The sequence below is a fragment of the Microcebus murinus genome, chromosome 8 (genome assembly GCF_040939455.1).
Source record: "Microcebus murinus isolate Inina chromosome 8, M.murinus_Inina_mat1.0, whole genome shotgun sequence".
Taxonomy (NCBI): Eukaryota; Metazoa; Chordata; class Mammalia; order Primates; family Cheirogaleidae; genus Microcebus; species Microcebus murinus.
Genome location: NC_134111.1, coordinates 65,143,625 through 65,158,794, shown reverse-complemented (window position 1 = coordinate 65,158,794; position 15,170 = coordinate 65,143,625). Strand labels below are relative to the sequence as shown.

The following is a 15,170-nucleotide window of genomic DNA, read 5'->3' as shown; positions in this document are numbered from 1 at the left end:
GTGAAAAGAGGTCATTCCAGATTCTGCTAATGCAAATTCAAGACAAAAAGGAAGAAACAAAATTACAAAATGTTAGAAATGATTGTGCACTTGGATATCAAGTTCAGAACTTTATTTCAGAGATGAAGAAAGGGATGTCCATAACACCATAGGTCTTCTAAGTCCTAGATTGTTTTTTGTTTACCAAGGTAGCAGATTTCAGTGAAAGTCAGTAGGAAATAAAGACTTAAAGAAATGGACTTGAGGGCTGGATGCCGTGGCTCACACCTGTAATCCTAGCACTTAGGGAGGCCGAAGCAGGAGGCCAGGAGATTTAGACTAGTCTGAGTAAGAGCAAGACCTTGTCTCTACAATTTTCCATCCTACCCTAGACTCAGGGAATAAAAACCTGTGGGCACACTGCCTAGCAATCAGTGTTTTAATAAGCTCCTAGGTGATTATGATGCATATTCAAATTTGATAACCACTGGTACAGGATTTTAAAAGCTAGAGAAAAGATTATTACATTAACTTGTAGTGCTTTCAGGAGAAATAAAAAATGTGATCAAATCAAGTTAGCAGAGAAAACTGCCTCAGGCGGCAGTGTTGAGTCCAATGGTGTGTTGCTAGTATTACTGAGAACAATGAAGGCGGATTTGGAGACAAAAATTTAAGTTTAGGTGAGAGTAACCAAAAGATCTAGAATAAGGTTAACAGTTAACTCTTGATTATTCATGTTTATGAAGGGATTAACTGACAATCTCAAGTCATTTTGTCATTTGGCTTTGCAGTAAAACTTGATTTCTTTTTTCAGTATTTACCTTTGTTTTGTTTATAATAATATGAACATTTGGAGTGAAACCAGCAGAGTACTAGATTAGCTGTGTGCACACTGGTGAATCATTTAACCACTCTAGGTTTCTTTTTCCCATCTGCAAAATTGGTTGGGTCATCCGAAGATTCTTTTTAGCCACTATGAATCCATGAACACTGGCTTGCCCAAAATGCTCCAACTCCAAGAACAAGTCTAGTTCATTTAAACATTTTAATATCATTACTGGTATTTTAATTTCCCTAGCAATTTCAATTAAGTCGGTCATCAACATTTGTGTGCCCTATATGTATTATTTCCTTTACATTAAGTATTATGAAGAGTTAAATCTATTTTTGGTTTTCAGTATAGACCCTAACCCCAGTTTATCCAGCGGTTCCTGCTTCCCCCTTTTACCTCTCAAAACGACTGGAGGAAGCTTGCAAAAACATAATGAAAATAAAAATAAATAGATGAGTTAAGTGGTTGGATGGGAAAAAGTTAGCCAATAGTAATTTACATCATGCGTTAAGAAATGTGGGCTGTGGTGTGGTGAATCGCAATTCCTGCAAACTGAGCCACAAAATCTGGATAAAATCACAGAGAATCAAATAGCCAATGAAAGTAATAAAAGTCTGTCCATCTGAATGCAGGCCTAACATCTTTTATGTTAAATATTTAAAACCTCATAGGCCCGGCTGGATCATAAATGGCTCCCTTCTCAGCAAAACGTCTAGCGGAGGGATTTGCAGGCCTCACTTCCCTACGGCTTTGGAGTCACCCCTGTGGCTCCAGCTCAGTCTAGGATACTAAGCAACACCTCTGGGTCTCAAGAGCCACTTTGAGGGATTAACAATTTGTGAGTCCACCTCCTCCTGGCCAACGCCTCCAACAACCCAGCCTAAAGAGGAGGAAAATGGGTAACTTGAAGTGAGGCTTTCCTTTCTCTTCAGGTCTCGTCTCGCCCTTAACTCCCAGGGTTGGCCTGCCAGCCCGCAGCTGCCGCTACCTCCATCCCGGGACCGTTACCTCCTTCTCTGTCGCCACGGCCTGCTCCGGCCGGTTTTGTCCCGGTGGTGCTGGGGCTGCCGAAAAGGGCTGGGCGGGTCCGGGAGGGCGGCGTGTGCGTCGCGCGTGGCTTTAGCGTCAGCCTCCTGCGCCAGGGCAGCCTGCGGGGCGACGCGTGGTCCTCGACCCAACCTGCGCTTCCTAGAAGAGGCACAGGTTGGGTGGAGGACCGACTTACCCCCTCCGCTGATGTTAGAAAAACGTTGCTTTACTCGAAAAAGCATTTGTTAAAGTGCCACAAAGTGTTTTATACTACCCCACCACCTACACTTTGTTGACCCAAATAACTCTTTAGGGCCTGTTTCTCCGGGCAGGTGGTATAATGGTGGGTTAGGAACACCAGCTCTGGGATTAGACTCAATAGGACCTGCAATTCTAAGTTTTTGGTGACGATTAAATGAGATCAAGCAAGGTAAGTGCTTAGCCTATCTAGCAAATAGGCGGTAAATAACTGCTGCCTTTACTAGCAACCAGATTTGGCAGAATTCAGCACTGGCAAGAAAAAAAAATGCGTTTCTCTATAAGGCCAATACAGATTATACTGGCAAATAAATGAGTCCCCAATTTTGCTTAGGGCTGATGTAAATATATGATGCAAATTTCATCACCCTCTGTATCTCTGTAAGCTCTTTCCTTAATTTACCCAATTAGAAAGATTTCCCAGAGAGGGTCCCCACATTTATAAAAGTGGTAACAAGAGGTAAGGAGCAGTTATTTTTGTAACCGCCAGACCAGGACCAGCCTTATCTGGCCATACTGTTGATAACAGAATGTCCAGTTATTTTGCAGGCACAGAGCTAAGAAGTTGCAAATTATGCAGCCAGAGCATGTGCAGGAAAATTCAACCTCAAATAATAACACCTGGAACTAAAGTTTTGCCCACTCCCCCAACTAAAAAATGGGACATGGCTGGAACCAAGCAACAGAATACTTTCAAAAGGGAAGGGTCCATTGTCTAGGAATGTCTGGTGATAAGACTCCTCCCCATGCCTTATCATAAAGTCTTGAAGTTCTTCTAATCAAAAGCTGCCCTGCCAACTCTTCCATATAACCTGTCCTCCCTAGCCCATAAAGCTTGCCCCAAACCCCAGACTAGGGAGACAGATCTGGGTTTGTCTGTTTCCAGGAGACAGAGTGCCTCCTATCTCCTTGCTGGTTGACTCTATACAGCTTATCTTTTCCCAAAACCTGGTGCCACAGTATTGGCTTCTATGTGCATCAGACAGCAAGCCCATTGCTTAGTAACATTTTGGTTCCTGGGAAACAGAATGACATTGGCAGGAAAGGCCAGGATACAGGTAGAATTCCAGGTATCACAATTTGTACCTCTTAACACAAGGATCTTACCAATTAAAAGAGGATCTTCGAGAATTACTGGAGATGGTGTGGAGACACTGTATCCAGAGTAACATATCTTACTTTACACAAGAAATAGATTCAGTAAAAATCATGTTTCAGTGGGGTATGGTGGCATGGGCCTTTAATCCCAGCTACTTAGGAGGCTGAGGGGAGAGGATCTCAAGAGCCCAGGAGTTCAAAACCAGCCTGGGCAACATAGTAAGAAAGGCCCTGATTTCAAAAGAAAAAAAAAAAATCATGTTTCAACTTTTGTAAATTTTTTGGTACACTGTGGGACCTGTTTTTTTAAGGGGCACATGTACACTAATCTTCACCTAAATTTTGTTAAAAGTTTAGTTTTCCCCATATTCTTTGTCAAAATTTGTCCCCAAACTCCAATAATTACTATATAAGAAAGAAACAACATCATCTAAGCTGTTACCCCCAATATGAAGGTAAATGGCAGGATTTGTGAGGTTACGTTTTTTCTTCTCTTGACTTCATGTTATCACTTTCTCCCACTCAATCTCTGCATCCTACTTTTTTTTTTTTTTTTTGAGACAGAGTCTCACTTTGTTGCCCAGGCTAGAGTGAGTGCCGTGGCGTCAGCCTGGCTCACAGCAACCTCAATCTCCAGGGCTCAGCGATCCTACTGCCTCAGCCTCCCGAGTAGCTGGGACTACAGGCATGCGCCACCATGCCCGGCTAATTTTTTTGTATATATATTTTTAGTTGGTCAATTAATTTGTTTCTATTTTTGGTAGAGACGGGGTCTCGCTCAGGCTGGTTTCGAACTCCTGACCTTGAGCAATCCGCCCGCCTCAGCCTCCCAAAGTGCTAGGATTACAGGCGTGAGCCACCGCGCCCGGCCTCTGCATCCTACTTTAAACAAAATTGACAATATTTGTCTGATATGCTAGTCTGCGTGACATTTGACTTCTCCCTGAACAGGGCTGACCTAGTAAATTTACCACTCAAGAATACTACCTATCTTCCCATTTGGAGTCTACAACTAATAATTATCATGAAGGCTGGTTCTTGAGAATAAAATGAATTAATAGTCTCTTAGTTTATTTAAGTTTTCTATAATTTTTGAAACATTTTAATATACAAATAAGCCAGTGAATCCTCATTTATAAAATGACCATTTGACACATGATAATACAAAGATGGTTTAAAAATTGACTCATTTTTTTGTGACCAATTCAATTTCAATAGTAACTAATCTTCTTAAACATAATCATGTAGTTTCTGGAAGATGGGTTAAATGATGGAAAAATGGGCGACCATGAACACACCCTTTGATTTCATTTCCAAATTGGTGCTTCATTCTGTAAATAATGTCTTGGATGTCCTCTTTTGATAAGTGCATGGGTAATTGTCTAGATAGACGCACTGCTTCTCCCTGTGAAAAGAAAGTCATACATGTTACTGTGATACCCTGAAGCAGAAAACATGTTATCCTGGCAAGAAGACAGAAAATTGATTGTATTTATTCTTATTAATTCAATCAACAAATATTTATTAGGCACCAACTATGTTGTAGATTCTAAGGATAAGGTGGTAAGAAAACAAGACCCTCAGCTCTTATAAAATTTACATTCTAGTGCAGAGAAACAAAAAATAGATAAAAAGACAAAGAATTTTTTTGTGAATAAATAATGCACAAAATTAAACTGGGCAACATGACAGAGTGATTGTATGGTTCAAAAAAGTTTAATTGAGATGGTTTTAAGTTTCTTTTTAAGTAAGGAACCATAATGCAAAGATCATTAGGAAAGAAAAGTATTTCAGGCAGAGAGAACAGAAAGAATCAAATATTCAGTGTGGGTGCAACTCTTAAAGGGAAGAGAGAAACAAGATAAGGGAGTTAGGTGGTAGCCAGATCATCCTCTAGGACAGGGTGAGTAATTGGGGTTTTAATCTGAATGCACAGGCAAGTAACCAGAGAGTCTTTAAGCAAAAGCCTGACATTAGTTTCACATTTTTTTTTTTTTGAGACAGAGTCTCGCTTTGTTGCCCAGGCTAGAGTGAGTGCCATGGCGTCAGCCTAGCTCACAGCACCTCAAACTCCTGGGCTCAAGCAATCCTCCTGCCTCAGCCTCCCGAGTAGCTGGGACTACAGGCACGAGCCACCATGCCCGGCTAATTTTATATATATATATATTAGTTGGCCAATTAATTTCTTTCTATTTTTACAGTAGAGACGGGGTCTCGCTCAGGCTGGTTTTGAACTCCTGACCTTGAGCAATCCGCCCGCCTCGGCCTCCCAGAGTGCTAGGATTACAAGCGTGAGCCACCGCGCCTGGCCTTGTTTCACATTTTAAAACAATCAGTTTGCTGTGAAGTATGGTTTGAGGCAAGCAGGTCAAGAGAAGCAAGGGGCCGGGTGTGGTGGCTCATGCCTGTAATCCTAGCACTCTGGGAGGCCCAGGTGGCCCAGGATCGTTTGAGCTCAAGGAAGAGTTTGGGACCAGCCTGAGCAAGAGTGAGATCCTGTCTCTACTAAAAATATAGAAAGAAATTAGCTGGACAACTAAAAATACACAGAAAAAATTAATCAGGCATAGTGGCGCATGCCTGTAGTTCCAGCTACCCGGGAGGCTGAGGCAGTAGAATTGCCTGAGCCCAGGAGTTTGAGGTTGCTGTGAGCTAGGCTGACGCCACGGCACTCTAGCCTGGGCAACAAAGTGAGACTCTGTCACAAAAACCAAAAAAACAACAACAAAAAAGAAGCAAGGAGTCTTGTTGATAACCACTGCAGTCCTGGTCAGAAGCTTTGAATAGAGTGATAGTAGCCAAGATGGAGGGAGGTATGAAAATTCCTGATACAAGAAGACTTCATGATGGATTAAATTGGTTATGAGGGATGAAGGATCAAGGATAATGTCCATATTTTTGGTATGGTAATGCTGTTTCCTGAGACAGGGAGAACTCAGGTTTTCAAGATAGTAGTGTTCACAAAACTGGCTTCTTTTAAGGTTTTCTTTTTTAAATTGCTGTACTTCAAAGATCTTGAATCCTAATATTATTCTCTTTAACCACCTATCCATTTCATTTTCTTTCCAACCATCCTACTCCTTTATTCCACCTAAGCCTGTTCTTTTTCTTTACTTTCACCTTTTCTTTCTCCAATCACATATTATTCTTCTGACCCACAAGCACCCTTCTGTCATTTTTCCCTAGTTAAGGTGGGAACAGTGAATGTGACATTAGGGATACTAGCTTTAGCAACCTGCATTCATTTTAGATTCCTACTAGAATCTAATTTGTCTTTACATCTCTGTAGGACCTAACATGGTTTCTTTTCTATAATGTGTTCAAATTTCCCTCACTCACCTTCCTCTTGTTCTTCCACTATATCCAGTTTACTAATCCCTACCCTTGGATAAATTCTACTGAGCACTACTGGAGATTCAGGAAACTATTCTAGCTGGAACCAATAGAAATGTTAGCTCTTTTGAGCCCTCAGTGACACCTGGAAATCATCTTAATCCTCTCTAATCAACCTTCTCTTATAGTACCTACAGCTCTCAATTTCAGATCTTTGCTACTGTACTCAAATTGCCAATGTCTTCCCAGCCTCGTCACTCTCAGCACAACTTCTGTTTCACCATATAAATCAAGACATGATTTCTCTCAAATTTACCTAAAAATATTATTTTCACTTTTCTTCCCCTCTTCTGCTCTTGATTCAGAGACAGTTTCTCCTTTCTAAAACTTACATCCTTATGCCATCTTCCCTCCTCCTTTTTTTTGGAACATTTGCTCTGCAATCTTTCATTGTCAGTCTTTTCCATCAATTCAATACAAACATGGTAAACATACTCTTTCCTTTTTTTCACTACCATGTGACTTGCTGTCTACTTTTTCACCACTACTCCACTCTTTAACTATTGGTAAATGTCTTCCATCCCTACTACAGTTAACCCTTGAACATAAGTTTTACTGCACTATGCAGTGCTCCCCAACCTTTTTGGCACCAGGGACCAGTTTCATGGAAGACAATGTTTCCACAGATGGGGTGTAGGGGAGCAAGGGGAATGGTTTTGGGATGATTCAAGTACATTACATTTATTGTGCAGTCAAACCCCTCTTCTAATAATAATCTGTATTTGCAGCTGCTCCCCAGCACTAGCATCACCGCCTCAGCTCCACCTCAGCTCCACCTCAGATCATCAGGCATTAGATTCTCATAAGGAGCGCACAACCTAGATCCCCTGCATGCACAGTTTATAGTAGGCTTCATGCTCCTATGAGAATCTAATGCTTATGTGATGATACAAGCGATGGGGAGCAGCTGTAAATACAGATGAAGGTTTGTTCGCTCGCCCGCTGCTCACCTCCTGCTGTGTGGTCGGTTCCTAACAGGCCATGGGCCAATATTGGTCTGAGGCCCAGGGACTGGCCACCGCGGCATTCATACATAGACTTTTTTCAACCAATTCTGGCTGAAAATACAGTATCATGGGATGCAAAACTCACATAATATGGAGAGTTGACTTTTTGTATGTTTGGGTTCCACAGGGCCAACTGCAGGACTCGAGCATTTGGTCCTGGAACCAATCCCCCAAGTACACCAAAGGACACCTGCACTCTGCCATCATGGCTCTCTTCAAGATTACCACTGCCATCTAGCTGCCATACCTGATACTCTTCTAGCAACTATTACCCTGTACAGAACATGATACCGTTTATCTTTAAATTTCTTTTCTTTCCTGACTTTTCTTGATTTTTTAATCTACCTTTCTATTGGTTCTCCTTTCACTCTCCTTTCTATCTTACTCATTCAGCTTGATCTTAAATGGAAGCAAGCATCCCTGTGGTTCTGATACAGGTTCTCTCCTTTTTCTAGACCATTTTCCTTAACAATCACATCTACTATTACCTTAATATAAAGGAGGGGCAGTATTGGCAAAGAAAAAAAAAACAAATTTAAAGCCAGTCCCAACCACTTTTTTATGTTATTTCTGAAATTTTATTTCTTCCCACATGGTTCTTCAGTACACAAAACACTACCTATAATGCCCTTGACCTTTACTTAACTTCATGCTAACTCCTTTAAAGTCTCCAGAAACTATTAAGTATTGAGTTGTCCCCACAATAGGCTGAGAATTTCCATACAACAAAGCTCCTAAAAGATTCACAGAACTCTACTGAATACATTCTTCAGAAGGGGTAACAAGTGAACTTTCCTATTAAGGAAGTCTTACCTTCAGAATACAGCAGGCATACCATGTATTGTAAACAAAAAAGGCTCATTTTAAAAAAGGGAGTATTAGAGTTCAGGTTTATTTTTAAAATAGTATCAGACAACTTTGAGGGATATATAGAACCACAAATATAGAGGCAATCACTATTGTTTTCCTGCCACTAACCTATACTTGGACATTTTAAAGTCTATAATCTTCCTCAATCCTTTTATTATTATTTTTTTTTATTTTTTACTTAGATTGGCTACATCTGTGGAACCTTTTATTATTTTTAAATTTATTCTTTTAAACCACTGTTACATTTCTCATTTGTGGTGAATATTGTTAAGAAAACAAAAATTTCCATTTATTCAATGATTTAGATCTTTCCTTTTCCCTCTCTTGTTTTGCTCTCGAAGCGATCAAGGCTTAGAATCATATTACAATTCTTTTTAGACAAGTAGATGGCATAAAGGTGGAACAACTGTGAATCCCTTCTAAGGGTATTATTTATGGAAATTAAAAAAGAAAGAACTTCATCAAAAATGTTTCATCCATAAAGCTCTTCCTGAATATGTAACAATGTTATGGTAAGAATCCAGATAAATTTTACCAAAACCAGTCTATATGTGAAACTTTTAATCTTCTTTTCTTTTTTTAATAGTGTTCCGTCTTGCAAACAAATAATAAACTTCATAACACCTGTTTTACTATTTTGAAACCACTATTTTTTTAAGAAACAAATATCTTAAAATCTAGCCAACCTACATAAATTAATAATGCATACCTCTAAATAACTTATCACTTTTCGAGGTCTACATTCAAAAACTTCTTTTGCATTTTTGTTTAATATAGCATTAAGAATTTCTTTTAAATCCATTACTCCATAGAATGGGAGACAGTTAGCCATTCCTTCTATTTCCAAGTAGTTTTCAGTAATGGAAACTCCTGAAATAAAAAATAAAAATATAGTTTAGTATAAATTATATTCCAGAACATGTCCATTAAAAACAAAATCACTGTTAAAGCATTTAGTGAACCTTCATTAGAATTTAATATAGTCAGGACAAAGTTTTGTTTCTTAGAGAACAAATAGTAATCTCCCATAGGATTTCACATTAAGTCATAAGTGCTCATTGACACCACATGTGCTTTATATAATTTCATTTAATCTCAGATATTGCTGGTCTGCTCCTTACATTTGTTTAGAACATTTCTTACTTTGGAGAGAAAATAGAGTCCCATGATATTTATTAAAATATAACTGGTTTAAGTGTTTTAACAACTGCTGCTCTTCAAATTCTATCTTACTGTTTTAATATCTAATTTAAAGGCCTGAATTATTTTTGTGATGATTTTAACTTATAAATTATAAAAATAGTCACATAGTAAGTTATTTATATATTCCTAATTTGAGGAAATAAAATATTAATGTTTGTTTAAAATATTTTACTAGGACAATGTTTAAAAAACCGACATTTTATTAAACTACTTTCAACAATTTAGTAATTAAAATAAAACTAAAAACTAGCTACAGAATTGGACATTTAACTGGGTACATAATCCATAACAGCATATATTTCAAAGCATCAGATTTGGCTTTAAAATACATGATTTTGGAAAACAGCAGAGATTTGTCTTCTTGGGCTGTATCTGTGTAACAGTGTTCTTAGTACTTTAAGTCCATATAATTCTACTTAGAAGAAAAAGAGATGATCCAATTTTGAGTAGTAGCTATCAATGGATTAATTTAAAAAATGTGATGCAACTTGAAGAGTTTCAGATCCTGAGACTTCAATAATCCAATCTCTTACCTGTTCCCAGTTACAAAATAGTTCCTTTAGCTAGATGGCAGATGTAATGGTGGTAGACCACAGAGCAGATATCCTAATATTTTTCCCAGGAAATAACTGGAGAATAATATATGATGACATATCATCAAGCATTAAGGGATGAGATACAGAATTCAATGAAGGGAGGTGAAATCAGTTTTAGCAACTGAGGGAGCTTACATGGGACTCAAAACAGTGTATATAGACAGGCAAAGAGGAAGTAGTAGACTATTCTGGTTCACAACTCATTTACATATTTATATAGATAATAAATTTCCAAAAATATCAGTCTAAGAGAATTTTCACTATTACTACTTCTAAATCTTCTATATAATATGATTAGACTGAAAAGACTAATACTAGCTACATTTGCCCTGGAAAATTATACACATTTCACAGAATTACTAGTGGGGAAATGGGCAAAAAGTATTTGGCAACAAATAAGGAAACTGAGCAATATTTTAATCTGTTTCCAAAATTCAAATATGGAAAACTTAGAGACACTATGAACTATGCAACAATAAACTTTCAAAAAGTTTCAATAAAATTCTGTAAAATGCTTCCCAATTTTCAGTGAAACTACGTCAATGAATAAATAGTATGACAAGTTTTCACTTCCTAAAATATGAAATTCTTATTGAAGCAGGACAGAAAGCTATTCACATTAAAAAGCAAAGTTCTTAGGGTCATACTGAGAATCGTTTTCCTCAAGGTCAGATGTATTCTTTCTCTCTTTCAAATGCTTTTATCCTTATCCAAAGATGTTTTGTGACAACTGGCAAAGTTAGTACAATACAATAATATTCTCACTAAAAGAGAGAGAATAGAACTTAATTAAAAAATGAAAAGACAAAAAATGAAGAAGGAAAGCATAAATGTCTTTAACTTGATCTGCTATTGACAAGGGAAATAATAATGATGATAATCTCAGTGAAGTTAATTCCAATCAAATCAAGTCAGTTTGTAGATGATTGTTTTAATCATTTTTGTATCTTTGTTGTCATGCAAAGTATCTGGCATTCAATAAGATTTAAAAAGTACTATCTACAAGCTAAGAGCTGAAAGCATTTGTCAGACATAAATTTACGGGTAGTTCAAAAATAAACATGTTTTTGGAACATTCAAGACAGTTATCCTGATTATTAAAAAAAAACTGCTATGATAACATCTTTCATGAAGAAAATGGCACCTGCCACTACCACCAAATAACTAATTAGAAAAACAGATTAAGAATAAAATACCTTCTACACATGTGTACACACACACACTTTGCTTCACACTTAAATTCAAAAAGATGCCAGGGACCCTAAGCAAGAAAGATTTCTAGGACTAAAAGAAATGACTGTGAGTCAGTTCAGGTCCTGAAGTAGGGTCTGGAGGATGTGAAGAAAAGAGGATATTTGAGCATCTACCATTGCCAAATACTACACTCATCGATATATTTGTTACCTTGGGTAGTGTTCACAACTAGTTTGTGAAGTAAATATCCCAATTTTAATAGGAAGGCAAATGTAACAAATTAGTTAAGGGCTAGGCACTAAAGGCAGATTGCCTAGGTTCAAATCCTGATTCTACTACAAACTATGTTCCCTTGAGCAAACTTAACCTTTTGGCCCTTGATTTTTTCATTTGTAAAATGGGGACAGTCATAGAACCTGTAGGGGCATTAGGGAGATTAAATTAATACATTGAATAATTAGAATAGTGCCCTGCACACAATATTCAATAATTGTTAGCTGTTATCAATGAGGAAACAGGCCAACTGACTTTCCCCAAAACACAGTATTTTTAAATGGCAGTGTTGAGATTTGGACACTCTCTAGCCCAAGTCTAAATATCTGGAATTGAGGTGGGAGGTAAAAAGTTTAGTGTATCCTTAAAACTTCAAAAATCAAGTAAAATTAGTTTAAGTTTAGTACACCAAAGCATGCTTTTGTACATTGTTTTTACTTTTGGTTAAACTCTGTTTTTCTACACTTGGGGCATGAGAAGCTTAGAGGCAGGTGGTGGGACAGTGGAGTCCTTCCTCATGGTGCCACTGCGCCCTATGACACCAGAGGAAGCCAAGACAGAAGGCAGTTCAGTAAGGAAACTACAAAAGAACAAGTGGGGATAGCCAGGAGAACTGGAGTCTCCTAAGCCAGGTGGGTTTTCTTTTTATTCTCTCCACCCAATGAATTTCCACACTAAGTAAAGAGGGTTATCAGTCTTCTCGCAGAGACATGAAATCAAATTATTCACTCTCCAAATAGTAAGACTGCTGATGTTACATGTCTACTTTGGCAAAACAAATAAATGCTTTTAAAAAAGGAAAGATGTCCATTTCTGTTAGGCCATTCCAGCATCCCACATATTTATTTTGGTTTAATCATCTAAAGGAGTACTTTAATAATTTAAACAAAGCAGGCAGTTTGATTATTATATCAAAGAATGACAAAAATTATAAAACTACCTGTTTAGTTATGAAAATACAGAAGTGCAAAGCATTGGATCGAACAAATTTGCTTGTTTCAGGCAGAAGTGATCTTTTTGAAATAGGTCTGTTTCCATACAGCCAACACTGTATTTGTAGTGAGACCAAAATATACAATGATATCTGAAGTTATGAAACCCAACTATAACTATAACTCAACTATAACAAGACTCAAGACTTATTTTTCCAATTCAGGAAATATTAAACCACATTATCATACCTGGTATCAATTTTATCTTGAAACCATTTGCTGTAAGACGAGGATCAGACAGGTAGGCTGATTCACTGAATCTCTGGTCATCTGTTGTCATTTTACATAAAATCTCTAAATAATGAGATCCATTTAAAAGACTGAAAAAGAAATTATGGCCCTTTAACTTATTAAATATGCAAAATGAAATGAGGACTTATGAAAAAAAGTTAACCTAAGGGCTTTTTTTTTGGGGGGGGGACGACAACAGGGTCTCACTCTGTTGCCCAGGCTAGAATGCAGTGGCGTCATTATAGCTCACTACAACCTCAAACTCCTGGGCTCAAATGATCCTCCTACCTTGGCCTCCCAAAGTGCTGGGATTACAGGTACGAGCCACTGCGCCCGGTTACCAAGGGGCCTTTTTAAAGTGTTATAATCATTAACCAAAATATGAAGGTCTAAGTAGCCCTGTGAGAAACTACTTTTTTACATTTCTGTTAATATTTTATTAGAGACCTACTACATACAGTATATTAATAGGAGAAATAGAAATAAAAAATAATTTCTATCTTCTAAAATGTTACAAACTCAATGTGAAATAAATGGCTCTTTCTAAATATAATACAAATGAAAACTATAAATAATGCCATTTTATACCTTTAAAACATACACAACAACACACTATCAAGTTACTCAAGTGGTCCTGCTGAAAATCCTGCTGAATTTTCAACTATTATTCAGGGTTTCTCCAATAACAAAAAGATAAATATATATCTTTTTCTCCCAGGAACTTATACATTAATCAATTTAGAGCTTGGGAAAGCTACCTTCAGTCTATGGAAGGCATGGCATCTTTGTTGAAGGTGGCACATAAAATGATTCTGAGTGGTGTGAAATTTTGAGGAAGCCAAAGATTGCCTACAAATCAACCTCACATATTGGTTTTAGGCTTTGTCAGGGTGCCATATAACAAGATAGTCATTGTGAAAAGCTGTCTTTTGGGACTGACATGTGAATGGTTACCATTTTCCCATTCATTTGATTAATATTTGGGTGCCTACCACACAATTTATATTGTTTTAGGTATACAAGGCATTGTTCTATGTTTCAATACAGGATGCTATACTATTTTATCATAGCCCTTTGTACCTTGAAAAGTAAATGAATAGATGGTATCTTTGCTTATCAGTTCTAAATGGCTGAAGACTCCACTGGCTGTGGGAGCCCAGGTTTCAGAGAAGACAGCTTTGGTTATATATCTAACATGCAATGTCTTGCCTAACCAACATTCTGGAAATCAATCTGAGAGCTGGTGGTGATGATGATAATGATATAGTATAGCAATTAACGATGCAGGCTCCATAGTTAGATTGTCTGGATTGTAATCTTGGCTCTACTGCTTATTTACTGGCTGTGGGAGCCTACATAAATTGCTTAACCATTCTGTGTTTTAGTTTCAGCTATAAAATATGGATGATATCTGCCTCATAAGATTGCTGTGAAGATCATAAAAAGACTTACCAAAGTTCCTATCATATAGTAAATGCTCAATCAACATTAGCCATTATTTTTTTTTTATTATTATAGCCCTTCCTTTTTATTTTGTAGATAACTAAATTACTCCATTCAGAGGTAAGCTACCCAAACAGAATCAGAATTCTGGTGAGAAAACCGAGCCCAACCTATAATTACTCTGTCAACATTGTGGGATAATTATTCTGACTCAGTTTTGAAAAACTTACATCATTAACTGTGATGGGGATGCCACATTTCAAAAGAAGGCGGAAAAACAATTTTGAATTAAATTTTCTTCATTTATACTCAAAAGATTTATTTTCAGGCTAGCATGGGCCCCAAATAATTCTGTTTTTGCATTTGTTTTTGAATAACACATAGAAAAATATTTTTTAAAGTCTATAATTTGGACAAGCATAAAGATTTTTGAAATTTAAATGAAAGTTTACAAATTCAGAAAAGCAATCAAGTCTAAAAATTCAGATGTGCCCCAGCTATATTTGAGGTCTGAAGAAAGAGAACGTGTTATCAGGCTTTTAAGTTGTTTTATTTTTTTTTTTTTTTTTTTTTTTTTTTTTTTTTTTGAGACAGAGTCTCACTTTGTTGCCCAGGCTAGAGTGAGTGCCGTGGCGTCAGCCTGGCTCACAGCAACCTCAATCTCCGGGGCTCAGCGATCCTCCTGCCTCAGCCTCTCGAGTAGCTGGGACTACAGGCATGCGCCACCATGCCCGGCTAATTTTTTGTATATATATTTTTAGTTGGTCAATTA

The 15,170-nt window shown here is 37.5% G+C and overlaps 1 protein-coding gene across 5 annotated transcripts in view; it reads right to left on the bottom strand.

Annotated features, from left to right (window-relative positions):
- The window catches only part of PMS1 (PMS1 homolog 1, mismatch repair system component), a 102,395-nt gene that overhangs the window by 15,956 nt on the left and 71,269 nt on the right, over positions 1 to 15,170 (bottom strand). For 3 of the 5 annotated variants that reach the window (XM_076005745.1, XM_076005746.1, XM_076005747.1), the window contains exons 11-13: positions 12,914 to 13,044; positions 9,176 to 9,336; positions 4,247 to 4,601 (exon numbers count right to left, since the gene is read on the bottom strand). In XM_076005745.1, the coding sequence (XP_075861860.1) occupies positions 4,437 to 4,601; positions 9,176 to 9,336; positions 12,914 to 13,044 (457 nt within the window). In that variant the 3' untranslated portion in view covers positions 4,247 to 4,436. Of the gene's footprint in view, positions 1 to 4,246; positions 4,602 to 9,175; positions 9,337 to 9,373; positions 11,030 to 12,913; positions 13,045 to 15,170 lie in introns of those variants that run through there. The other 2 variants (XM_012776864.3, XM_076005748.1) reach the window with 2 other exon arrangements.